Source organism: Choloepus didactylus, chromosome 6, assembly GCF_015220235.1.
Source record: "Choloepus didactylus isolate mChoDid1 chromosome 6, mChoDid1.pri, whole genome shotgun sequence".
In the NCBI taxonomy this organism is placed as follows: domain Eukaryota; kingdom Metazoa; phylum Chordata; class Mammalia; order Pilosa; family Megalonychidae; genus Choloepus; species Choloepus didactylus.
The window spans coordinates 21,585,081-21,612,269 of record NC_051312.1 but is presented as its reverse complement, the minus strand read 5'-3'; the positions used below and the strand labels follow the sequence as shown (position 1 = coordinate 21,612,269).

At 38.7% G+C, this 27,189-nt stretch overlaps 1 protein-coding gene and 1 pseudogene across 1 annotated transcript; both read right to left on the bottom strand.

Moving 5' to 3' along the window:
- Positions 1-6,000: 6,000 nt before the first annotated feature.
- Positions 6,001-24,249, bottom strand: LOC119536669 (annotated as a pseudogene).
- Positions 24,250-25,232: 983 nt separating this feature from the next.
- LOC119536210 (sorting nexin-2-like) lies at positions 25,233-26,910 on the bottom strand. Its single transcript, XM_037838916.1, has one exon. It carries the CDS (start codon positions 26,897-26,899, stop codon positions 25,340-25,342), a length of 1,560 nt encoding a protein of 519 aa, XP_037694844.1. The 5' UTR covers positions 26,900-26,910; the 3' UTR covers positions 25,233-25,339.
- Between the last annotated feature and the right edge of the window lie 279 nt (positions 26,911-27,189).

Genomic DNA, 27,189 nt, shown 5'->3' with positions numbered 1-27,189 from the left:
TCTATAGCTTAAGGAACAAAGAGGAAAAACTGTCTTTTACAGGGTCTTTAAGAATGCATATATTTGTATTTGATATTTGTCCTAGTTTCCTAATGCTGCAGAATGCAAAACACCAGAGATGGATTGGCTTTTATAAAAAGGGGGTTTATTTGGCTATACGGTTACAGTCTTAAGGCCATAAAGTATCCAAAGTAACACATCAGTAATCGGGTACCTTCACTGGAGGATGGCCAATGGCGTCCGGAAAACCTCTGTTAGCTGGGAAGGCACATGGCTGGCATCTGCTCCAAAGTTCTGGTTTCAAAATGGCTTTCTCCCAGGACGTTCCTCTCTAGCAAGCTTGCTCTTCTTCAAAACGTCACTCACAGCTGCACTCCGTTCAGTCTCTTTGAGTCAGCATGTTTTATATGGCTCCACTGATCAAGGCCCACCCTGAATGGGTGGGGTCACACCTCCATAGGAGTATCCCACCAAAGTCACCACCCACAGCTCGGTGGGGCACATTCCAAGCAAATCTAACCAGCACCAAAACGTCTGTCCCACAAGACCACAAAGATAATGGCATTTGGGGGACACAATACATTCAAACTGGCACAATATTCATCATAGACTATTTTCCTAATGAACTATAGCAAAAGCAAATGTACTTAACATATTATTGATAGATACAATTTCATTAATTTTGATTCCTATAAAAAACTAATTATAAAGTACAGTTAGATTGCGGTCGCAGTTGATTCGTCTGGGGGAGGGTGGCGGCCGGTTGCTAAATCCTAGGCTCCCAGGATTGCTCCGAGGGTACCGGCGGCGGGGGCTCTTTCCCGGAGGCGAGGGCGAGGCGGGGGACTTGGCCAGGTCCCCGGCGGGAGGCGTGCAAGTATGGAGGGCGGCGAGAGAGGAACAGGCGGGACACGATTTCTTTTAGGATGATGAAAACCAAGAGAGAGAGAGCTTTATTAGGGGAGAGTACAAGTTTATATCGGGCGGTTTAGAGGGCGGGGTAGCTGTAAGGGTTAAAGGCTTGGATTGGTTCTGAGAGGACGTGGAAGCTGTTTGTCACGGGCAGGAGTTGCTCTGGCAACGGTGCATGCGCACTGGCGGTGGGGGAGTTGCTCTGGCAACGGGGAGTGGGTGGGCAAGGTAAAGGGGGCGGTTTTCTCCGGCAAGCCCTCCCCAATGGTTTTTACTTTGGGGTGAGGAAATGGGGCCTGCATTCGGCTCCACTTTCTCAGGCCCGGGGGGCCGTGGAGGGCGCAACCACCCGTGCCCCACTACCTTTCCTAGGGGCTGATCAGTTCCCCTGGCCCAGGCCCGCCAAGTCAGAACTCGATAACAGTGTCCCGCATTAGATCATGTCCCTTATATTCAGAAATTAATCCTCATAAGTTAGATAACAACTAAATATCATTTCATCCCTACCATATTATTCAAGGTTCTCCAAAGAAACACAGGAGATTTATTTTATTGTAAAAATATTAACAGATTTATTGTAAGAATTAGCACACATGAAGATGGGGAGTGGCAAGTCTGAAATCGTTAGGGTAGGCCCCAAGTGGGAACTAAATGAAGGTGATGTTGAATTCCCCAGAAGTAGAAGACTGGGTGAAGTAATGATAGAATTTCTGCTTTCTTATGGATGAAATACTCAGTTCTCACTTTAAGACCTCCAATTGATTAGATAAGGAGTTTCCTTTCATTGCTGAAGGCAATGTCCTTATTGATTATTGATGTAATCATGCATAGTTGCTGTGGTAGTTGGAAGCTGTATGTACCCAGGAAAACAAGTTCCTAAACCTGAACCAGTCCTGTGGTTGTGGATCCATCTTAAATAGTATCTTTTGATAAGGCTACTTCAGTTACATTGAGAGCCACTTCAATCAGAATAGATCTTAATCCTCTTCTTACAGAAGTCATTATAAAAGACTCCAATAAGAGTCCTAATTTTTTAAGACAAAGAGAGAAACCCACAGAACCAGTATCAACAAAAACCACAAGAGAAGGGAGAGACCAGCATATGCCACCATGTGCCTTGGCATTTGGCAGAGGATTGAAGGACCAACTGATAGACTGTCTTGGAAAGAAAGTATTGCCTTGATGCTTGATTTGGCATTTTCCTGATCTCAAATTATAAGCTAATAAATTTCCATTGTTTAAGCCACTGCATTTCATGGATCTGCTTTCAGCAGCCTAGGAAAGTAAAACAGATTTTATCAACTGAGTAATGATTTAAGTCCAACTACAAATTTCCCAAAGTATCGATCAGACCAGTGTTTGCTTGAATAAACACCTGGTCACCATATCCTAGCCAAGTTGGCACATGATATCATTCCTTGATTCTGATTATATGATTCATTTTGAGATTTTATAGAACCTCATTAATTCTCTGATGGGAAACTTATTAAGTTATTCACCAATAAACTCTGTAATATTTATGAAAGTTTTGTTTAAGGGCATGGATTTTCTCAATTTTCTTTTCATTTTGTTTTCTGACCTAAAATAACAAAATGTCAACAAGGTTGGATACAAAGATTTATCTCTGTCTCCTTAAGACACAATGAAGTACTTTCTTTGTCCTTCTGGTGTTGGTCATTTCTTCAGTGGTGATCATTTCTTATTATCTATGTTCTCCTCAAACATGTGAAACAGACTTGATAACTTTGATTTTATTTCCTTCCTTATGAGAAAACTTATGTCCCACATGCTGTTTCTCATGGTCATGAGATGTTTAGATAGCTAGGGAGGAAATGAATGGATAATGAAAGCGGGGGGCGGGGATATAAACAGGTAGATTAGGATTGTAGAAGGAAGGTAAAAAAGGAAATTCAGGATGTTTGATTGGAAGAACCAAAAGATTTAATAAAGGTGATAGTTGATGGAGAATATGATGTACATAAAAATTATAAGAAACAGAAGAAATGGAAAACACTGACATATTTTCATATCCATTCTTTCAATGGATTAGAAATATTGCACTGGTAAAGAATAACATGTCAACAGTAAACCATACACAGGATATTTATTTTTATTGCTCAATATCAAATAACTTTAGAAAAGGCACTTTGTGGAAATGGTGTCATTCATTAAAAGAGCAGTACAAAAGGAGGATGAGGTAAATTCTACTGAATTTATATACATTCAACTGCAGTAACATATACACTTTTCTCATTAATTTAAATTTAGTTACAACACAACTTTAGGGACAAATACATATACATATATAATTTAAATATATATATATATATAATTTTAAATTATTCTTCCTTTCAAACAAACAAACCAAGCATCTTCCTATTTTCAATTCTTTCTTCCTCCTAGTCAAATAATTAAAGCATCTAAGTACAAGAGAAAATTCCCAACCAAGTTCAATAACTTATATAAAGATGAAACTTATGCAAAGATTATACACAATCTGACTCTCTGCTTTGAATTGCTAAAGACAGTATGCTAACCCTAATGTCTAAACTGGTAAATAATGTGGCTCTTATAACAAACACAAAAGTAAAATTTAGCATAATGTGACAGTCATGTTTTTGGTCCAGTTTCCATATAGGCATTGGGCCTCTAATCTAGAAAAGTTCAATTTTTTTACATCTAAATTGGAATTTGACCGTCATTTGCATATAAAGAAAATCTTATGTGACAGAGCTACGAAATACACAATAGACTCAATAATGAACAAAGACAGAAATATCATCAGACATATAGAAGGATTACATATTTTGGAAAAAACTGAAAGAGTTTGAGAAATTAGAATACTGAATTTCAGAAAAGCTACTATAGAAAAAGAGAAGTGAGCATGAAATAATTTATTTGGAATCATATAATTATTTTGTAAAAATAATTAGAAATTTAGTTTTAATGTGGATTGTTAACAAGTATAATAACAGTATTCTCTGTGTGGCTTGCATATAAATAATATAATGCAATGTAATGTAATGTAATGTGATATAACATAACAACATCACATCACATAACATAATATACACAGCTATTTTTTAAAATAATATTTATGGTATCCAAAATAAAACTCAAGTTAATATGATCTAGGGATCTGAGACTATATTACAGCAATAAAAAGAAACTTCAGCTCAAGAACATTGATTTCAGATTAAAAAAAAATGTGCACATACCTGTATATACACAAATATATAATATGAAATAAATAGGCAATGACTAATATAAACAACATATTGGATGGATTTTTTTCACTAGTTTTTTCCACCCTTTGGCTCTTGTGAAAGTACTTCTATGAACATTTTTGCACTAGTATTTGTTTGAATACCCATTTTCAATTCTTTTGTATGTGTACCTAGTAGAGGATTAGTGGGTCACATGGTAATTTTATGTTTAACATTTTTAGGGCAACCAAATTTTTTTCCCATAGTGTCTGCACCATTTTGCAATAATATAAAAGGTACCAAGTTCCCAATTCCTCCACATCCTCTCAAATACTTGTTCTATTCACTTCTATTTATGCTAAGTCTAAAGATGAAATTCTAGACAGCCAGGAGTCCTAACTAAAAACAGAAACAGATTCTTGCCAAAATCTGCTGCTTATCATAATTCCTTCCTCTCCCATTAAATACTCTTTTCTGAGTTTGCTTTTCAGGCAGTCATGCTCAGCTCCATCCTCACCCTACAGGTTCATTAGCTTATGTGAGCTTCCTGATAAAAGCTGACAGGGGTTAGCAAACTCATGATAAGTGATTTACCTGGCTATCTACTAGAGTGGTATCTATATATTTAAAATCTCAGGTAGTGATAACACAGATTAAAGATAACTGATACACCCAAGGGTTAATTGTATCTATTTTGCATCTTTTTTATCTCCTTCTTGAGCTTGTAAACACAAAGACACTACCTTGCATGGACTCTGATAATAACACATTGTTTCATTACCATTGCATACACACTCTGAAAATTAATTGCCATCCTATACATTTATTTGAATAGGCATTTTCTAGATTTTTAAAATATTTGATTTATCCAATTATGCTTATTACTTGACTTAGAAGTGAAAATAGCAAGGAATTAAATAAAAATGCAAACCATGGTCTCTTGATCTCAGACCCATATTCTGCACTTATTTTTCCTCCTTTTTTTTGTGACTGGATTTTACTTTATTGGAAACACAAATTGAATATAATAATAAATGCAAAATTTTCTTTTCCTATCAAATCAATTCTGCTTATCAAGTTAACTTCAACTTGTGCTCCTAAGAGTATTTGATGTTAGGAATAAATTATATTTTGTACATTAATGTTTCATATTACATTGTGCAGATTTAACATTTTAGTCATGTATGTTTTCTTTCCTGTACTTTTTTTTTATTATCATAGCCTTTGCATCAAGACATAGCAATGAAAGCAAGTTTCTTTTTAAAGCTTAGTATTAAATACTACATATTTTTTCCTGTTTTAATTGTACGTTACTCTGCCAAGAAAAAAATAATTTGAAACCTGGACATACTTCCATTAGCTGGGCCACGTAAATTTTGTGACTTTGTTCTTGCAATTTTGTATGCAGATCCAGGCCCTAGAAAGATGGGACCTGGCTATAATTGTTGAAAAGTATGCTACAAAAATGAATGGCTTTTTCAATTAGTCTGGTTACAAAGTAAGGGTGGGGATAAGGGAGGGATATTTTCTTTCAGAAACAGGATTTCTGAAGAGTCCCAGTCCATCAATTATTCCCAAAATGGTTTGAGGAGGGGGTAAAATCTCAACATGAGATTCAAAGTACTGTCTATTTGAGGGGATGGTAGTTGCCTTGCCGGGAGGGGGATGACTAAACTGGACCATCCCCTTCCTCTCCAGCTGTGGAAATGAACATGGAAAGTTTACCACCCAGTGAGTATGAAAGTGGGCTGAAGCTTTGATGGAGAGTTCTCTAAGAGGTTTCTTCTAGAAACACACAACTTAGACTACTCATCTCACTTCAGCAAATAAACTATTTTTAAAAGCACTTGGGAAGTTCCTCACCACTCCTCTGGTTGAAAGTTCAGTGAAGGGAGTCATCAATACAGCCACCTCCTAGGCCTATGGAATTCCTGAAGATTGGAGAACCTGTAAAAGTGCTCAAAGGCAGTTGCCACCACCAGGATATGGAAAATCTGATGAGACATGAACCATATGTCAAACGTTCCAGGACAGAAGCACCCAGGGATTCAAGCAGCATAAAGGGCAGTTCCAGTGATGTAGATTACAGCCATGAGGAGAAACCAGTCATCTGCCCCCGTGGTGGCATTGACAAAGCCCTCAGCAATAGTAAAGTGCATGGTGGGCACACACACACACACACACACACACACACACACACACACACACCACTCAAGCCAAGTCCCAGAAACACTCTTGCTCTTGCTGCTGGTGCTTAGGAGTGTCAAACATGTCCCAGTGTGTCACAATGATGGCAGAAGTCCCCAGGATACAGATGATGGAGAGGTAGATGGGCTATGGCTGTGGGGAGTAGTAGCAGGAGTAAAAGAGGGAGGGGACAAATTTCCCCATAATCAGTAGAGCAATCCCTGAATAGTCCACTTTGGAAAAAAGTCCAAGAGACTTTCTCTGAATGACAATAGATGTTGTCAAAAAGCCAGGAGAAACTAAGGCAGAGCAGTGCACCGAAAAAGAACATCCTCCATATCACCTTCTCCTGTAGAGGGGCCATCAAGCTTATGTTTGGTTTGAGCATGGTCAAGATTCCCAAAAAGAGAAACAGCCCATAGCCAAGCAAATGGGTCCACAATGCTGCCAGTTTCTGTATGGATGTGGAAGATGCTCTTGAAGCCAGCCTGAAAGCAGGGCAGGAGCAGTCTGTGGCCATGTAGCAGGTAGCCATTGTACTTCAGTCAGTTGGGGTGCCCTTCCAACATCCCTTCCAGATCTTGTATATAAAATCCTCCATCTTCTCCATGGCCTGGTGGGCTTGCAGGGGAAGTGTCAGTACACACACCACCTCCTCTATTTCCTGAGCTACTGGGCATGTCTGCTTTTCTTCAACTTTTGTTGGGTTGGCAATTACTCTACCCTTTCTCTTTTAGCAGGGGTCCTAGTTCAGTCAGCTCCACCATGTTAGTTTCCCTGTTACTTGCAGGAGCCCCATTGTCTTGTGCCACCACAGATCCTTTGTGGAAAGATAACTGACTGGTATATCAATACTCTGTAGCTTCTGCTAGAAAAAGTATGGTTTTTTTTTTCAGTCCCTGGTGGCAGAGATTTCCCTATTAAGGTAGACATGCCCAGAGGGTGGGCTCTACTGGATGCTGAGATCCTGTGGCACTAAATCTTCAGTGCTCCCTTGGTCATGTATGTTTTCCTTTCTCAAATGCTACATTCCCATCTCTTTTCCCAACCCACAAGTAAGACTAAATAATATTAATAGCACTCTCCAGTATTTTCCATATAGAATGCATTTTAATAAAGCATACCACATCAATTTTCCTACAACTTGCTTTTATTTCTTGAGAATTCATCATCAACTATTTGTACAATAAATATATTTCTTTTAATTTTTAATGCAAACATTTGTGTGGAGTATACATCAATCAATTTATATTTGACCATTCCTTAATTGATAGACATTTGTTTGTTTGCAAGTTTATTTTTTTCTTTCTGTCCACTATTTAAAAAATGAATGCTGTAGGATCCTGGTGAAGATGGTGGCACAGAGAGGAGTGGAAGCTAAGTAGTCCCCCTGGAACAACTACAAAAAACCAGAAACAACTAGTAAATAACCCAGAATAACTGCAGGGGGACAAATGAGACCATCCACTCATCATACACCAACCTGAATTGGGAGGAATGCCTGACAACACAGCATAAAATCTGTAAGCAAAACCTGCAGATCCAAGTCGTGAGACCCCCTCCCCCATAGGCTGAGCTGCAAAGCCTCGTGGTGCCAGAGAGAAGCTCCCTCCCAGCAAGCAAATACAGCTCAGCTGAGCTCCAACTGGGGTTTTAAGTAGTGAGTGTGAACTTCTCACTACAGGTATGCATCCCCAAAAAACAGACAGAGGCTTTGGGTGACAACTGACCTTGGAGAGCCAGAGGGTTGCCTTGGACTGGGTCTCAAGGGGACTATCTGTTTCTTTTTTGGCTCAGTGGAGAAAGCCCCAGTCATTTTCAGTTTCTAGGGCTGTGACTCTGGGAAGGGTGGAGACACCACAAGCAGAGAGTGAGACCATTGAAATGCTAATGACCTCCACCTGGGGGGTCTGTCTTCTCTAGGAGGAAAGGGGTGTGGCCCTTTCCATTCAGAACCAGACCCCAGAGCCTGGGGGAACACGGCCATACCTCCTCACACCAGTCAAGAATTATAGGCTAAGACGCATCACCTGCTGGGCAGAAAAGCACAGCAGTGACCTGAGGCATCAAAGGGTGGAGCAATTTTCTAAGACACACCCTCAGGGAAACCAGATACTAAATATTTCTTCCCTCTGGGACCTGAGCCTGTTCTGGTCTGGGAAAACCTGATTTGGATAACCAAGGAAACCATGCCTAGACAACAGAAAATTACAACCTACACTAAGAAAAACAAAGTTATGGCCCAGTCAAAGGAACAAACGTACGCTTCAACTGAGATACAGGAATTTAAACAACTAATGCTTAATCAATTCAAAAACTTTAGAGAAGATATTGCAAAAGAGATAGAGGCTGTAAAGGAAGCACTGGGCATGTATACGGCAGAAATCAAAAGTTCAAAAAAACAACTAGTAGAATCTGTGGAAATGAAAGGCACAACACAAGAGATGAAAGACACAATGGAAACATACAACAGCAGATCTCAAGAGGCAGAAGAAAACACTCAGGATCTGGAGGCCAAACACCTGAAAGCCTACATGCAAAGGAGCAGATGGAGAAAAGAATGAAAAAATATGAGCAACGTCTCCGGGAACTCAAGGATGAAACAAAGTACAATAATGTACGTATCGCTAGGCGGGGCAAGATGGCAGACTGGTGAGCTGTATGTTTTAGTTACTCCTCCAGGAAAGTAGGTAAAAAGCCAGGAACTGCGTGGACTGGACACCACAGAGCAATCTGTCTTTGGGCATACTTCATACAACACTCATGAAAACGTGGAACTGCTGAGATCAGCGAAATCTGTAAGTTTTTGCGGCCAGGGGACCCGCGCCCCTCCCTGCCAGGCTCAGTCCCGGGGGAGGAGGGGCTGTCAGCTCCGGGAAGGAGAAGGGAGAATTGCAGTGGCTGCTCTTATCGGAAACTCATTCTACTGATTCAAACTCCAACCATAGATAGACTGAGACCAGACACCAGAGACTCTGAGAGCAGCCAGCCCAGCAGAGAGGAGACAGGCATAGAAAAAAAACAACACGAAAAACTCCAAAATAAAAGCAGAGGATTTTTGGAGTTCTGGTGAACACAGAAAGGGGAAGGGCGGAGATCAGGCCTTGAGGCGCATATGCAAATCCCGAAGCAAAGCTGATCTCTCTGCCCTGTGCACCTTTCCTTAATGGCCCTGGTTGCTTTGTCTATTAGCATTTCAATAACCCATTAGATCTCTGAGGAGGGCCGTTTTTTTTTTTTTTTTTTTTTTTAAATCCTTTTTGCTTTTTCTAAAACAATTACTCTAAGAAGCCCAATACAGAAAGCTTCAAAGAATTGCAATTTGGGCACGTCAAGTCAAGAGCAGAACTAAGAGAGCTCTGAGACAAAAGGCAATAATCCAGTGGCTGAGAAAATTCACTAAACAACACAACTTCCCAAGAAAAGGGGGGTGTCCACTCACAGCCACCATCCTGGTGGACAGGAAACACTCCTGCCCATCACCAGCCCCATAGCCCAGAGCTGCCCCAGACAACCCAGTGTGACGGAAGTGCTTCAAATAACAGGCACACACCACAAAACTGGGCGTGGACATTAGCCTTCCCTGCAACCTCAGCTGAATGTCCCAGAGCTGGGAAGGGGGAGCAGTGTGAATTAACAGAGCCCCATTCAGCCATCATTTGAGCAGACTGGGAGCCTCCCAACACAGCCCAGCAACCCAGAACTGCCCTGGGGGGACGGCAGTCACCTGTGACATAGCACAGTCATCCCTCAACAGAGGACCCGGGGTGCACAGCCTGGAAGAGGGGCCCACTTGCAAGTCTCAGGAGCCATACGCCAATACCAAAGACTTGTGGGTCAGTGGCAGAGACAAACTGTGGCAGGACTGAACTGAAGGATTAGACTATTGCAGCAGCTTTAAAACTCTAGGATCATCAGGGAGATTTGATTGTTAGGGCCACCCCCCCTCCCCGACTGCCCAGAAACACGCCCCACATACAGGGCAGGCAACACCAACAACACACGCAAGCTTGGTACACCAATTGGGCCCCACAAGACTCACTCCCCCACTCACCAAAAAGGCTAAGCAGGGGAGATCTGGCTTGTGGAGAACAGGTGGCTCGTGGACGCCACCTGCTGGTTAGTTAGAGAAAGTGTACTCCACGAAGCTGTAGATCTGATAAATTAGAGATAAGGACTTCAACTGGTCTACAAACCCTAAAAGAACCCTATCAAGTTCAGCAAATGCCACGAGGCCAAAAACAACAGAAAATTATAAAGCATATGAAAAAACCAGACGATATGGATAACCCAAGCCCAAGCACCCAAATCAAAAGACCAGAAGAGACACAGCACCTAGAGCAGCTACTCAAAGAACTAAAGATGAACAATGAGACCATAGTACGGGATATGAAGGAAATCAAGAAGACCCTAGAAGAGCATAAAGAAGACATTGCAAGACTAAATAAAAAAATGGATGATCTTATGGAAATTAAAGAAACTGTTGACCAAATTAAAAAGATTCTGGACACTCATAGTACAAGGCTAGAGGAAGTTGAACAATGAATCAGTGACCTGGAAGATGACAGAATGGAAAATGAAAGCATAAAAGAAAGAATGGGGAAAAAAATTGAAAAACTCGAAATGGACCTCAGGGATATGATAGATAATATGAAACGTCCAAATATAAGACTCATTGGTGTCCCAGAAGGGGAAGAAAAGGGTAAAGGTCTAGGAAGGGTATTCAAAGAAATTGTTGGGGAAAACTTCCCAAATCTTCTAAACAACATAAATACACAAATCATAAATGCTCAGCGAAATCCAAATAGAATAAATCCAAAAAAACCCACTCCGAGACATATACTGATCACACTGTCAAACATAGAAGAGAAGGAGCAAGTTCTGAAAGCAGCAAGAGAAAAGCAATTCACCACATACAAAGGAAATAGCATAAGACTAAGTAGTGACTACTCAGCAGCCACCATGGAGGCAAGAAGGCAGTGGCACGATATATTTAAAATTCTGAGTGAGAGGAATTTCCAGCCAAGAATACTTTATCCAGCAAAGCTCTCCTTCAAATTTGAGGGAGAGCTTAAATTTTTCACAGACAAAGAAATGCTGAGAGAATTTGCTAACAAGAGACCTGCCCTACTGGAGATACTAAAGGGAGCCCTACAGACAGAGAAACAAAGACAGGACAGAGAGACTTGGAGAAAGGTTCAGTACTAAAGAGATTCGGTATGGGTACAATAAAGGATATTAATAGAGAGAGGGAAAAATATGGCAAACATAATCCAAAGGATAAGATGGCCGATTCAAGAAATGCCTTCACGGTTTTAACGTTGAATGTAAATGGATTAAACTCCCCAATTAAAAGATATAGATTCGCAGAATGGATCAAAAAAAATGAACCATCAATATGTTGCATACAAGAGACTCATCTTAGACACAGGGACACAAAGAAACTGAAAGTGAAAGGATGGAAAAAAATATTTCATGCAAGCTACAGCCAAAAGAAAGCAGGTGTAGCAATATTAATCTCAGATAAAATAGACTTCAAACGCAGGGATGTTTTGAGAGACAAAGAAGGCCACTACATACTAATAAAAGGGGCAATTCAGCAAGAAGAAATAACAATCGTAAATGTCTATGCACCCAATCAAGGTGCCACAAAATACATGAGAGAAACATTGGCAAAACTAAAGGAAGCAATTGATGTTTCCACAATAATTGTGGGAGACTTCAACACATCACTCTCTCCTATAGATAGATCAACCAGACAGAAGACCAATAAGGAAATTGAAAACCTAAACAATCTGATAAATGAATTAGATTTAACAGACATCTACAGGACATTACATCCCAAATCACCAGGATACACATACTTTTCTAGTGCTCACGGAACTTTCTCCAGAATAGATCATATGCTGGGACATAAAACAAGCCTCAATAAATTTAAAAAGATTGAAATTATTCACAGCACATTCTCTGACCACAATGGAATACAATTAGAAGTCAATAACCATCAGAGACTTAGAAAATTCACAAATACCTGGAGGTTAAACAGCACACTCCTAAACAATCAGTGGGTTAAAGAAGAAATAGCAAGAGAAATTGCTAAATATATAGAGACGAATGAAAATGAGAACACAACATACCAAAACCTATGGGATGCAGCAAAAGCACTGCTAAGGGGGAAATTTATAGCACTAAACGCATATATTAAAAAGGAAGAAAGAGCCAAAATCAAAGAACTAATGGATCAACTGAAGAAGCTAGAAAATGAACAGCAAACCAATCTTAAACCAAGTACAAGAAAAGAAATAACAAGGATTAAAGCAGAAATAAATGACATAGAGAACAAAAAAACAATAGAGAAGATAAATATCACCAAAAGTTGGTTCTTTGAGAAGATCAACAAGATTGACAAGCCCCTAGCTAGACTGACAAAATCAAAAAGAGAGAAAACCCATATAAACAAAATAATGAATGAAAAAGGTGACATAACTGCAGATCCTGAAGAAATTAAAAAAATTATAAGAGGATATTATGAACAACTGTATGGCAACAAACTGGATAATGTAGAAGAAATGGACAATTTCCTGGAAACATATGAACAACCTAGACTGACCAGAGAAGAAATAGAAGACCTCAACCAACCCATCACAAGCAAAGAGATCCAATCAGTCATCAAAAATCTTCCCACAAATAAATGCCCAGGGCCAGATGGCTTCACAGGGGAATTCTACCAAACTTTCCAGAAAGAACTGACACCAATCTTACTCAAACTCTTTCAAAACATTGAAAAAAATGGAACACTACCTAACTCATTTTATGAAGCTAACATCAATCTAATACCAAAACCAGGCAAAGATGCTACAAAAAAGGAAAACTACCGGCCAATCTCCCTAATGAATATAGATGCAAAAATCCTCAACAAAATACTTGCAAATCGAATCCAAAGACACATTAAAAAAATCATACACCATGACCAAGTGGGGTTCATTCCGGGCATGCAAGGATGGTTCAACATAAGAAAAACAATCAATGTATTACAACACATTAAAAACTCGAAAGGGAAAAATCAATTGATCATCTCAATAGATGCTGAAAAAGCATTTGACAAAATCCAACATCCCTTTTTGATAAAAACACTTCAAAAGGTAGGAATTGAAGGAAAGTTCCTCAATATGATAAAGAGCATATATGAAAAACCCACAGCCAGCATAGTACTCAATGGTGAGAGACTGAAAGCCTTCCCTCTAAAATCAGGAACAAGACAAGGATGCCCGCTGTCACCACTGTTATTCAACATTGTGCTGGAAGTGCTAGCCAGGGCAATCCGGCAAGACAAAGAAATAAAAGGCATCCAAATTGGAAAAGAAGAAGTAAAACTGTCATTGTTTGCAGATGATATGATCTTATATCTAGAAAACCCTGAGAAATCAACGATACACCTACTAGAGCTAATAAACAAATTTAGCAAAGTAGCGGGATACAAGGTTAATGCACATAAGTCAGTAATGTTTCTATATGCTAGAAATGAACAAACTGAAGAGACACTCAAGAAAAAGATACCATTTTCAATAGCAACTAAAAAAATCAAGTACCTAGGAATAAACTTAACCAAAGATGTAAAAGACCTATACAAAGAAAACTACATAACTCTACTAAAAGAAATAGAAGGGGACCTTAAAAGATGGAAAAATATTCCATGTTCATGGATAGGAAGGCTAAATGTCATTAAGATGTCAATTCTACCCAAACTCATCTACAGATTCAATGCAATCCCAATCAAAATTCCAACAACCTACTTTGCAGACTTGGAAAAGCTAGTTATCAAATTTATTTGGAAAGGGAAGATGCCTTGAATTGCTAAAGACACTCTAAAAAAGAAAAACGAAGTGGGAGGACTTACGCTCCCTGACTTTGAAGCTTATTATAAAGCCACAGTTGCCAAAACAGCATGGTACTGGCACAAAGATAGACATATAGATCAATGGAATCGAATTGAGAATTCAGAGATAGACCCTCAGATCTATGGCCGACTGATCTTTGATAAGGCCCCCAAAGTCACCGAACTGAGCCATAATGGTCTTTTCAACAAATGGGGCTGGGAGAGTTGGATATCCATATCCAAAAGAATGAAAGAGGACCCCTACCTCACCCCCTACACAAAAATTAACTCAAAATGGACCAAAGATCTCAATATAAAAGAAAGTACCATAAAACTCCTAGAAGATAATGTAGGAAAACATCTTCAAGACCTTGTATTAGGAGGCCACTTCCTAGACTTTACACCCAAAGCACAAGCAACAAAAGAGAAAATAGATAAATGGGAACTCCTCAAGCTTAGAAGTTTCTGCACCTCAAAGGAATTTCTCAAAAAGGTAAAGAGGCAGCCAACTCAATGGGAAAAAATTTTTGGAAACCATGTATCTGACAAAAGACTGATATCTTGCATATACAAAGAAATCCTACAACTCAATGACAATAGTACAGACAGCCCAATTATAAAATGGGCAAAAGATATGAAAAGACAGTTCTCTGAAGAGGAAATACAAATGGCCAAGAAACACATGAAAAAATGTTCAGCTTCACTAGCTATTAGAGAGATGCAAATTAAGACCACAATGAGATACCATCTAACACCGGTTAGAATGGCTGCCATTAAACAAACAGGAAACTACAAATGCTGGAGGGGATGTGGAGAAATTGGAACTCTTATTCATTGTTGGTGGGACTGTATAATGGTTCAGCCACTCTGGAAGTCAGTCTGGCAGTTCCTTAGAAAACTAGATATAGAGCTACCATTCGATCCAGCGATTGCACTTCTCGGTATATACCCGGAAGATCGGAAAGCAGTGACACGAACAGATATCTGCACGCCAATGTTCATAGCAGCATTATTCACAATTGCCAAGAGATGGAAACAACCCAAATGTCCTTCAACAGATGAGTGGATAAATAAAATGTGGTATATACACACGATGGAATACTACGCGGCAGTAAGAAGGAACGATCTGGTGAAACATATGACAACATGGATGAACCTTGAAGACATAATGCTGAGCGAAATAAGCCAGGCACAAAAAGAGAAATATTATATGCTACCACTAATGTGAACTTTGAAAAATGTAAAACAAATGGTTTATAATGTAGAATGTAGGGGAACTAGCAGTAGAGAGCAATTAAGGAAGGGGGAACAATAATCCAAGAAGAACAGATAAGCTATTTAACGTTCTGGGGATGCCCAAAAATGACTATGGTCTGTTAATTTCTGATGGATGTAGTAGGAACAAGTTCACTGAAATGTTGCTATATTATGTAACTTTCTTGGGGTAAAGTAGGAACATGTTGGAAGTTAAGCAGTTATCTTAGGTTAGTTGTCTTTTTCTTACTCCCTTGTTATGGTCTCTTTGAAATGTTCTTTTATTGTATGTTTGTTTTCTTTTTAACTTTTTTTTTCATACAGTTGATTTAAAAAAGAAGGGAAAGTTAAAAAAAAAAAAAGAAAAAAGACAAACAAGGAAAAAAAAAAAAAAGATGTAGTGCCCCCTTGAGGAGCCTGTGGAGAATGCAGGGGTATTCGCCTACCCCACCACCATGGTTGCTAACATGACCACAGACATAGGGGACTGGTGGTTTGATGGGTTGAGCCCTCTACCATAAGTTTTACCCTTGGGAAGACGGTTGCTGCAAAGGAGAGGCTAGGCCTCCCTGTATTTGTGCCTAAGTGTCTCCTCCTGAATGCCTCTTTGTTGCCCAGATGTGGCCCTCTCTCTCTGGCTAAGCCAACTTGAAAGGTGAAATCACTGCCCTCCCCCCTACGTGGGATCAGACACCCAGGGGAGTGAATCTCCCTGGCAACGTGGAATATGACTCCCGGGGAGGAATGTAGACCCGGCATCGTGGGATGGAGAACATCTTCTTGACCAAAAGGGGGATGTGAAAGGAAATGAAATAAGCTTCAGTGGCAGAGAGACTCCAAAACGAGCCGAGAGATCACTCTGGTGGGCACTCTTACACACACTTTAGACAACCTTTTTTAGGTTCTAAAGATTTGGGGTAGCTGGTGGTGGATATCTGAAACTATTAAACTACAACCCAGGACCCATGAATCTCGAAGACAGTTGTATAAAAATGTAGCTTATGAGGGGTGACAGTGGGATTGGGAATGCCATAAGGACCAAACTCCACTTTGTCTAGTTTATGGATGGATGTGTAGAAAAGTAGGGGAAGCAAACAAACAGACAAAGGTACCCAGTGTTCTTTTTTACTTCAATTGCTCTTTTTCACTCTAATTATTATTCTTGTTATTTTTGTGTGTGTGCTAATGAAGGTGTCAGGGATTGATTTAGGTGATGAATGTACAACTATGTAATGGTACTGTAAACAATCGAAAGTACAATTTGTTTTGTATGACTGTGTGGTATGTGAATATATCTCAATAAAATGATGATTAAAAAAAAAAAAAAATAATGTACGTATCATTGGTGTCCAAGAAGGAGAAGAGAGGCAAAAGGGGGTGGAAGCAATAATAGAGGAAATAATTAATGAAAATTTCCCATCTCTTATGAAAGACATAAAATTACAGATCCAAGAAGCACAGCGTACTCCAAGCAGAAGAGATATGAATAGGCCTATGCCAAGGCACTTAATAATCAGATTATCAAATGTCAAAGACAAAGAGAGAATCCTGAAAGCAGCAAGAGAAAAGCAATCCATTACATACAAAGGAAGCTTAATAAGGCTATGTGCGGATCTCTCAGCAGAAACCATGGAGGCAAGAAGGAAGTGGTGTGATATATTTAAGACACTGAAAGAGAAAAACCAACAACCAAGAATCCTGTATCCAGCAAAGCTGTCCTTCAAATATGAGGGAGAGCTCAAAATATTTTCTGACAAACAGACAATGAGAGACTTTGTGAACAAGACACCTGCCCTACAGGAAATACTAAAGGGAGCATTACAGGGTGATAGAAGACAGGAGTGTGTGGTTTGGAACACAATTTTGGGAGAAGGTAGCACAACAATGTAAGTACACTGAACAAAGGTAACTATGAATATGGTTGAGAGAGGAAGATGGGGAGCATGTGAGACACCACAAGAAAGGAGGAAAGATAATGACTGGGACTGTGTAACTTGGTGAAATCTAGAGTATTCAACAATTGTGATATAATACACAAATATGTTCTTTTACAAGGGAGAACAAGCAAATGTCAACCTTGCAAAGTGTTAAAAATGGGGAGGCATTGGGGGAGGGATGCAATCAGCATAAACTAGCGGCTGTAACTAATAGAATCATTGTATTACGCTTCCTTTAATGTAACAAAGGTGATATACCAAGGTGAATGCAGATAAGGGGGGGGATAGGGGAGGCATGTTAGACACTTGACATTGGTGGTATTGTCTGATTCTTTATTCTACTTTGATTTAAGGTTATTTTTCCTTTTGCTGCTTCCTAGCTGTCATTTTTTTTTCCTCTTTCTTTTGCCTCTCTATTTTCTTTGACTCTCCCTCCTGCCTTGTGGAAGAAATGTAGATGCTCTTATATAGATAGTGGTGAAGGTGGTGAACACATATATGTATGACCATGCAGAAAACCATCGATTATTTACTTGGGATGGAATTTATGGTGAGTGAACAAAACCATATTAAAAAAAAAAATGGGTTGATGACAAAACCTTGAGGGCAATATACTGAGTGAAATAAGCCAGACACATTAGGACAATTATTGCAGGGTCTCACTGATAGGAAGTAATTACAATATGTAAACTCATAGACATGAAGTATAAGGTACCAAGATATAGGATGAGGCTTAAGAATGGGGAGTGGTTGCTTAGTATGAACAGAATGTTCAACTAGGATGAACTTAAATGTTTGGAAATGAGCAGGGGTGTTGGTAGCAAGATGTGAGAATAACTAACAGTGCTGAATGGTGTGTGAATGAGGTGGAAAGGGGAAGCTCAGAGTCATATATGTCACCAGATGGAAAGTTGGAGGTCAAAAGATGGGAATGTATAAAATGAATCCTATGGTGGGCAATGTCCATGATCAACTGTACAAATACTAGAAATCACTTCCATGAACCAGAACAAATGTATGACAATACAATTAGAAGTTAATAATAGAGGGGCATATAGGGAAGAACTATATACCTATTACAAACTATATATTACAGTTAGTAGTATTTCAACATTTTTTCATAAACAGTAACAAATGTATTATATCAATACTAGGAGTCAACAATTGAGGGGGGTTGGTTAGGGATAGGGGAGGATTAGAGTTTCCTTTTCTTATTTTCATTTTTCATCTTTCACTTTATTTCTTCTCTGGAGTAATGAAAAATTTCTAAAAATTGAACAAAAATTAAGTGTGATGGATGCACAGCTGTATGAGGGTACCCAGGGGCAAGTGATTGTACACTTTGGATCTTTGGATAATTGTATGGTATCTGAACAATCTCAATAAAAATGAAAGAAAAAATGCAAAAAAAAATGCAAAAAAATATATATTGGGGTGATGAATGCATAAACTATATGATGGTACTGTAAAGAGTTGATTGTACAGCATGGCTGATTTTATGGTATGTGAATATATCTCAATAAAACCAAATTGAAAAAAAAAAGTGGTATATTCATAAAATCAATTCTACTCAGCAACAAAACGGTATCAACTACTGTGCTAGTTTGGATGTGTTGTGTTCTCCCAAATGCCATTATCTTTGATGTAATCTTGTGTGGGCAGACCTATCAGTGTTAATTAGATTGAAATTCTTGGAGTGTTTCCATGGAGATGTGCCCCACCTAACTGTGGGTGATGACACTGATTGGATAATTTCCATGGAGGTGTTGGCCCACCCATTCAGAGTGGGTCTGAATTAAATTACTGGAGCACTATGTAAAATCAGACAGAGGGAGCTACAGCTAAGAGGGACACTTTGAAGAAAGCACAGGAGCTGCAGATGAGATACATTTTGAAGATGGCCATTGAAAGCAGACTCTTACTACAGAGAAGCTAAGAGAGGACAAATATCCCAAGTGCAAATAAGAGTGACATTTTTGAGGAACTACAGCCTAGAGAGGAACATCCTGTGAGAAAGCAATTTTGAAACCAGAACTTTGGAGCAGACACCAGCCACGTGCCTTCCCAGCTAACAGAGGTTTTCTGGACACCATTGGCCATCCTCCAGTGAAGGTACCCAATTGCTGATGTGTTACCTTGGACACTTTATGGCCTTATGACTGTAACTGTGTGACCAAACAAACCCCCTTTTATAAATGCCAATCCATCTCTGGTGTTTTTCATTCTGGCAGCATTAGCAAACTAGAACAACTACTAAGGCATCCAAAAGTTTAAATGAATTTCAATAACATTAAGTCAAGCAAAAGAAACCAGAAAAAAATACTATATTATTCTATTTATATCATGTTTAGGATAGATAAAATAAATATGCTGATAGAAATCATATCAATTGTGGTCTGGGATATTATGTGGGGAATTAACTGCAAAGAGACATCAGGGAACTTTCTGGAGTGATGGAAATACTCTCTTGATTGCGGCACTAGTCAACAGATGTTTTCATTTGTCAAATCTCATCCATGCACAATTACAATCTGTGCAAATTATTACCTGTAAATTATATCTTACTATATAAGGTAACCTTTTGTTTATTATTTTTATTTTTCTTCTTCGAAGCTTGCCCCAAAAGTCTGTGTAATACATGTAAATCAAGTTTTAAAGGCTATGTTTTCCTAAATATATATCTCTGTATTTTATACATTTCTGAGATGTGGATTTAATTTGATTCCAGTATTATATAATGCTCTAATGAAGATTTTTGTTTATAAATTTTAATAATTTGTATGACTTCTGCATAACTAAATTCAGAATTGCATTATCTGTCCAATGAATATATATTTCTTTCCACGTGTTTAGAATAATTGCTTTCCTCTCTTCTTGGCATATCATCTCAGTGGGCCTAGCAAAGTGCATCTCTTTTTAAATTTTTTTCTTATTCTCTTTTCTCTATTCTTTATCCATCCCTTCTGCCACATCTGAAATATTTAATGTGAATCTGCTTATTTTCTTGTGTTCTTACAAAACGTTTGTTTCTGTTCCATGTGCATACATTTATACTTTACATAATGGCATTGTGTCATATAGCTCAACTTTCATCTTTAAACTTAAGGTAAATAGGGGACAAACTTATGACACACCAAAAAGGAAGTTTTCCTACTAAGAGGACTTAAGCTCCACAGAAGAGAATTGTCTCAGGGACAATTCTTTCTATGTAATCCTATTAGCCATCATATGCACTATATATATATAAGCTCCTGTGTTTAAAAAAAAAGGGTTCATATCTGGAGATCTGAAGATATAGTCTAACCCAGTGGAAGAGTTTTCCTTGTAAATACTGTTTGACTAATTACCAGTAGTTACCTTCTACCTTTTCCTCACAACAAATACAAGAGTAAAATAATCATTTTATTGCATGAGGGTTGTTCTTTGGAGGATCAATCCTCTTTTTAACCTCTACTTCACCATAATCCTTTAAACAATGACCATGATAATTGTGTTCCTTGAGGCAAAAGGGTGGAAAAATTCAACAACAGATAGTGGGGTAATGAAAATATTATTTATACTTGAATCACTACACAACAAAACAGAAACGGTTTGCCCTAATTTGACTGCTAGATATTTGGGTCCTAGTTTTTCAACATTCCATTTTTATAGAAATCAATCCCTGAATACAAATGAGCTGCTTTGGGAGATATACTTAATTGTGAAAGAATGGGAGCACAACTCCGTCCTCAGTGTCCATACAAAAGAAAGTTTTATTCTACTTATTTCTACAGTTCTTTATAGCATACAAGGTAGTTTCCCACGTGACTGTCTGCAGGTATATCAGGGAGGAGTACATTCTCTCCAAAGCCATGAGGTGTATTTACATATCTTTAGTCTTAAGGGACAATTTCTTTGGGAGCTAGACAGGAAACAGCAGGGGCAGGGGGCAGGAGGCAGGAGACAGGAGCACGGAAGGAGCCCAACAAGAGCTCAGAGATTATTCCCTCATCTAAATTGCTGTCTGCTTTCAAACATGCAAGGCTTTTGGCCTTTCCCTACCTCCAGTGTCCACCTTCAGACATCTGTAGCTTTGAGGAGGCCCTGCTCTATAGTTTGTTAAGCCAGGGGGCCTTCTATGTCTCCACACTTAATCTCTGTGCCCCTTAGATGCCATGAAGCTTGACTCATTTTTATAATCTAGACTTGGACTGTCACAAAGAAGTCCCAAATGGTGTCTGGCTGAATTCCTAGAGGAGATCCTGTTAAACAACTAATCACTGGTGACACCTTTTCCAGGGAGGTAAAAGGCAATTGTGGATCCTGGAGTCACTGAGCTTCAGAGATAGGGGCTAAAATCATGCAAAATACACTAACAATACTTAAATGCAATGTTAAGTACTTTTGTCACTCATGGAGTTTCTCTCAAGCTTTATTGCACACTATTTGGTTTTGTTGTGGATTACTCTAACACAATATAGGGTAGAAAAATATTTAAGTTAATCAAGAGAGTAAAAAAGGGTCAGGAGTAAAACAAAACTCATTCATTCATTTATTCTACCAATACATTTGGAGAGTATACTAATTGCTACATCTTGCTAGGTACTGAAGATAAAACTGGGAAAACAGAACCACCTTTGTTTATCAAGATCTTGAAATTCAGAGCAAATTACAAACAAATGAACAAATGGATGAATTAGCAGGTGTTAAAACTTGATAAGTAGTGAATGGATTTGAGAAGGAAGGGAAATTTTTCACCTGAAATCTGAAAGATAAGTTGAAAGAAAATAACCAAGTAGAGAGGTGAAGATAAAGGAAGTAGTATTCTGACCAAACTACACAAAATTCATTGACATAAATGAGAAACTGAAGCTATGAAACATGGCTAGAACATGGATATCACCTGAGAGAGTCACAAGAGATGGCCCTCATCTGCAAAGCAGGAGCTTGTTTATCAGGGTTAAATTAGCCATGTTAAGGAGATTAGAATTTGTGTTAAGACCAATGTGGGAACAAACTGGCATAAGCATGAGACTGTGCAAGGCTGGAAGCTACAATAAAAGACATAGGACAGTAATCCAGATAAGTTGTGGTAAAGACCTAAATAAATTAAAGAACAGAGACATTAATAGACACAGACATATTTGGGGAAAAGATTAAGTTATATGTAGTCTTTAAGAATTAATTCATTATTTGTAGGAAGGAGCATGATATACGAAATATGTTTTCTTGGTTTCTTACCTGAATGACTGGCTAGAAGATGGAAACATTCAGTGATTTAGAAAATATATGCACCAAGGCATGTGTGTAGAGTGTTAAATTGAAAACAGACTCTGAAAACCAAAGTAAGAATACATTTATTGAGCTAACTGGCATGCATAGGAGCATAACTAAAAGAAAGTTAGTTACTGCTTAAAGCAAAGTGGTGGGAAACAGTGTATATACTTGCTTAAAACAAAGAAAGGGTATGGGAAACAGGAATGAGGAGGCAAGGGGGATATGAGTTATGTGAACTTTCCAGGGCAAATCTGCAAAAGCTTCTCAGGCAGAATGTTGGTATAGGAATGGGCCTATCTGATGAAAGGAATCAGACTTGCTGATGACTTATCACAGTTCCTCCTCTCCCATGGAGGCAAGGGTCTTAATTAGTGCCACAAAGTATTGTTGGTATGTTAGCCTGTTTCAGTTGCTTTTTGTTTCTTTGTAGTTTTCCGAGTAAGAACAGAAGTTTAAGCATATTAAGATGACCAGTAAAGCTAGTTACCATTCTAAATTCACATTCCCTCTTTTTGTTCAAGGGAGTCTCAGGACTCCCCAAAGACCAAGGGGAATTAACTTGTTGATTAAGACTTTGGCAAATTCAGGACACAGATAAAACAATGATAAAAAAATGTTTAGTGGCTTTTAGTCATTGAGACACAAAGTTGGTGAGCCATCAAAGGATTACTGAACTAAAGAGGAGCAGGAACATAATCACAATTAGACAGGAGATTAGAGAAAGTGGGAAGTTATTACTATGTTACAACTTACTCCCTCCCACCACTGTTACCATCTTTCTGCCACTTCTGCATAAGTCCCTGGGTGTGGGGAAAAAGGTTTACAGTCTTATTGAGAAATGAGGACACAATTACAATATAAACAGCAATTGGATAGACAAATAATCATTTTTTTAATACACTAAGGTGTTCTGGTGATTAAGATGCTATATTCAGCAACTATTCCTGTTAAGCTGTTTCAAACCTATGTCACAGATGGGTGGGTTTTATTTAGATGTTTTCTAATAATTGAAATAGTATGTTGAACAGAGGAGAATAGTTAGAATTAGGTAGTTGCCAAGTCGGGGGATATGGGTGATTAACAGTTATTATTTAATTACTCCAGTTAACCAAAGACAGTGGGAGAATGTTCTATAGGAAGTCAGAACTACTCAAAGCTGCTACACATCAGCATATTCAACAACCAGTCTGATTGAGGAATGCCACTATGGTCACAGCTCAATCAAGGAATATGTTAGATGAACTTAGTTGAAGCTGGAAAAGAAGCCTAGAGACGCAAACATAAATGTTTAGTGAGTACCTGAAAGGGAAGGTGTTTTACTGTGAGTAAAATACTGCAGAACTTTCTCTGATAGGGCCTAGGATATCTTCTGCTAATAGGTGGGTGTTAGGTTTGCAGTACCACACATACTGTCTCTCCATAGGAGCAGGATATCCCACACATACTGTCTCTCCATAGGAGCAGGATATAGTGCCAATTGTGTCTCTTTAGGTTCTAATCTCATAGCTCTGGCTAATATTTCCCCAGTGGATATATCTTTTGTGCATCCTTCATATTGTAGCACTGTCAGTCTTCTGGAGAATAAGAAGATGTGATCCACGGTTCCACCAGCCTGTTTCATGGTGCCTTTTAGCACTATGCAATGGGGCTAGTCTGGATGTACTGCTTACTGAAGAGCTAAGGTGATGGAGTCCTTTGGCAGGCAGAGTTATAGGTGTTCATAGTAGTAAGGCATTTCCACACACTTCTGGGGCATGACTAGAAGATGTGGCTGATGCTTTTAAAGATTATGGGCTGTGGAAATCAGCTGTGCCAATACCTCAAAAGGGAGACACCATGTGTGGCATCTAGAGCACCATTTAAATATGTAAGCATTTCAGTTAAAATAGAGGTCTAATTAATTTTTTTGTATTTCTACTAGGGTTATATTAGTTAATAAGTAGAATGTAACTTATATACTTGCCTTGCTTTCTAAATTCTCTTTTTCTTGAAAATGAAGTTTTGACCTGTAGCTGACTGCAAGCACATCTGAGAAGCATTACAGTTAAACAATGTGACTAATAAGGTAAATCAAGTTATCACTGTTTCTGTGATATATAACTTCTTCAAAATAATTAAAACCATGACTAGCAGCACAATATTGTTGTCTAATATAATACAGATAGTAAATAACAGATTAGAAAATCTTTTTTAATTTCTATAACATTTTCTAAACATCTTGTGCAATTTATAACATACTAAATGAACTTAAGTATTTTTTAGTACTTCATTTTTTTTTTTTCACAAGGAATATCATTTTATTACTGTAATCACAAAATCATAATTTCTGTACAGGAATGTATAAGTGAACATTAATCACTGCATTGATAATTCACTTCATAAAGATCAGAGAAACATACTAGAGAACATATTGTAAAGAAAAAATATTGTAAAATTTTCTGGCCTTGCAATGCACTTTTTAGTGCAAGTATTTAAGACACAATAGTGTTCAATTCAGCAAAGTACTGCAGAATGTCATGCCACAGTCCACTAAATTCAAAGAAGGTCAGGACATGCAGCTTGTAATAAAATGTCAGAGCATATATATAAAAAAACCACATGTAATTCATAAAATATATAGTGGTTTATTTAGATGGTTTTAAATGATTTCACTGTGGAATTCAGCGTAACTGGAACAATCATCCAAGATCTTAACAGGAATAATCTTCTTGCTAGGCAATGGCTTTTGCTTCAGGTAGAAACGCCTCCCAGTATTTTATCAGCTGTTGTTGTGTTTGTACTAATGATTCTAAGTACTTGATAATAACCGTTTTAAAATCTTTCACTCGTTCCTTCTCAAATCTTCCCACTTCTTTTTGAATCATTTTAGAGATCTGTTCAAAATCTCTTTCTCCTTGTTGCACTTTGGCCTCCCACTCTCTTATTTCATTTTTAGCTTGCTGTATTTTCTCTGGTTTGTTAGCAACCATCATTTTTGCTTCAGTTTCACGTTTTTTGAGTAAAGTCATTTGAGCGTCTTCCCATTTCTGCCAGCACTTCATTCGATGGTCAAACACACCTTTCACCGCAGCAATAAGACGAATGTAGTCACTTAGTAGTTCTGAAAACATATAAAAGTCAGCAAAAGCTTGTTCTTGATGTAACTGGTCTATCTTCTCCTCAACCTCGGCAAGCTGAGACAAAGCTCTAGATAAAGCAGTGTGATCCTCAGAATTACCTAACATGGCAGCACTTTTAGCAAAGGCAGCTGTGTTGGCTGAAAGTTCTTTTCTATGACAGACCAAGGCTTCAACACTGGCATGAAGTTTCCTAAGTTGCTGATCCAGGTTCTCAAATTGCTGCTGCTTTTCTTCAAACCATGCATCCGATTCATTCATCTTGATTGTCATTTTGTTGACAGCGTCGGCAGCTTTGTTCACCATCCTCAATATTCCTGCTCCACTCAGAGCCTGTGTATTAACTGCTCTAGGCAGCTCAGAACTTTCCAAGAATTGCCTTAAATCAGGATCCTGTAGTAAAGTTGGATGTTTTACAGTTTGTTGAAGATACCTTTCAAGAGCTGCTCTCCGTTTTTCTACAAATTCAGTGGATGATGAATCTTCTTTTCCCACTTTGACCTTGGTCATGCCTACTATACTCTTTTCTGGAGCTGGTGGCACAATATAACCAACATGTAAATACTTGCTTGCTAATTTGCTATGCAAGCCAAGAAAGTCACTGAATCTTCTTTTAACAGAAAATTCACTCTTACGGAACATGGAAAGGGAAGTCTTTGTGGTCACCCTATATGCCATGTAAGCATTCATGCCATCACCAACTTTTTCTGGATCTGACACACCAATTTCTATATCAAAAATATCTCCATTTGCTTCTTCTTCAATCTCCTCCCTGTATCTATCGAAGATTACAGGAGCAGATATACTCTTTGATTCAATTCTGGGAGCAATGAGTGTAGTAGGGGTGACAGGGGTAACTGCAGGAGAAGGCTCCGAAGACAGAATAGGTTCCTTTTCTGGACTGTCCAAAGAAGCTTCTTCCGTGGCTTCTGCAAAAAGATCTTCTCTGTCATCATCTAGCATAACTTCTTTGCGTTTTGGACCATTGGAGTTTGTACTAATATCTTCTGCAGGAAGACTAGCTGGTTCTGGAGATGATGGACTTGACTCAAGCGTAGAAACAGTGCTGGTGAACAGGTCCTCTCCGTCCTCCAGGTCCTCAAAGTCGGTGGGCTTCCCGTCCCCCAGCGGAGGAGGCTCCCTCTCGGCCGCCATCTTCGCTCGCCAACACGACTGCGCGAACTCAGTACTTCATTTTTTTACAAGGTGAAGAAATAAATGATTTGGAATAAAAATATAATGTTTAGGGCTTGACCTTGAGAAAGCAAAAAGTTAAAAATTGTCAGGTTTGAGCTGAGACTCAGAGTTAGAGTTCTGAAGCTCTGGAATTCAACATTACTCCATACAGTGACTGTTAAAGAAGCTGAAAAAGAGATCAGACTTCAAATAGAGATATGAATGAAATGGATCTGGTTAGGACTAAGGTAAATCAGAATATGGGGTAA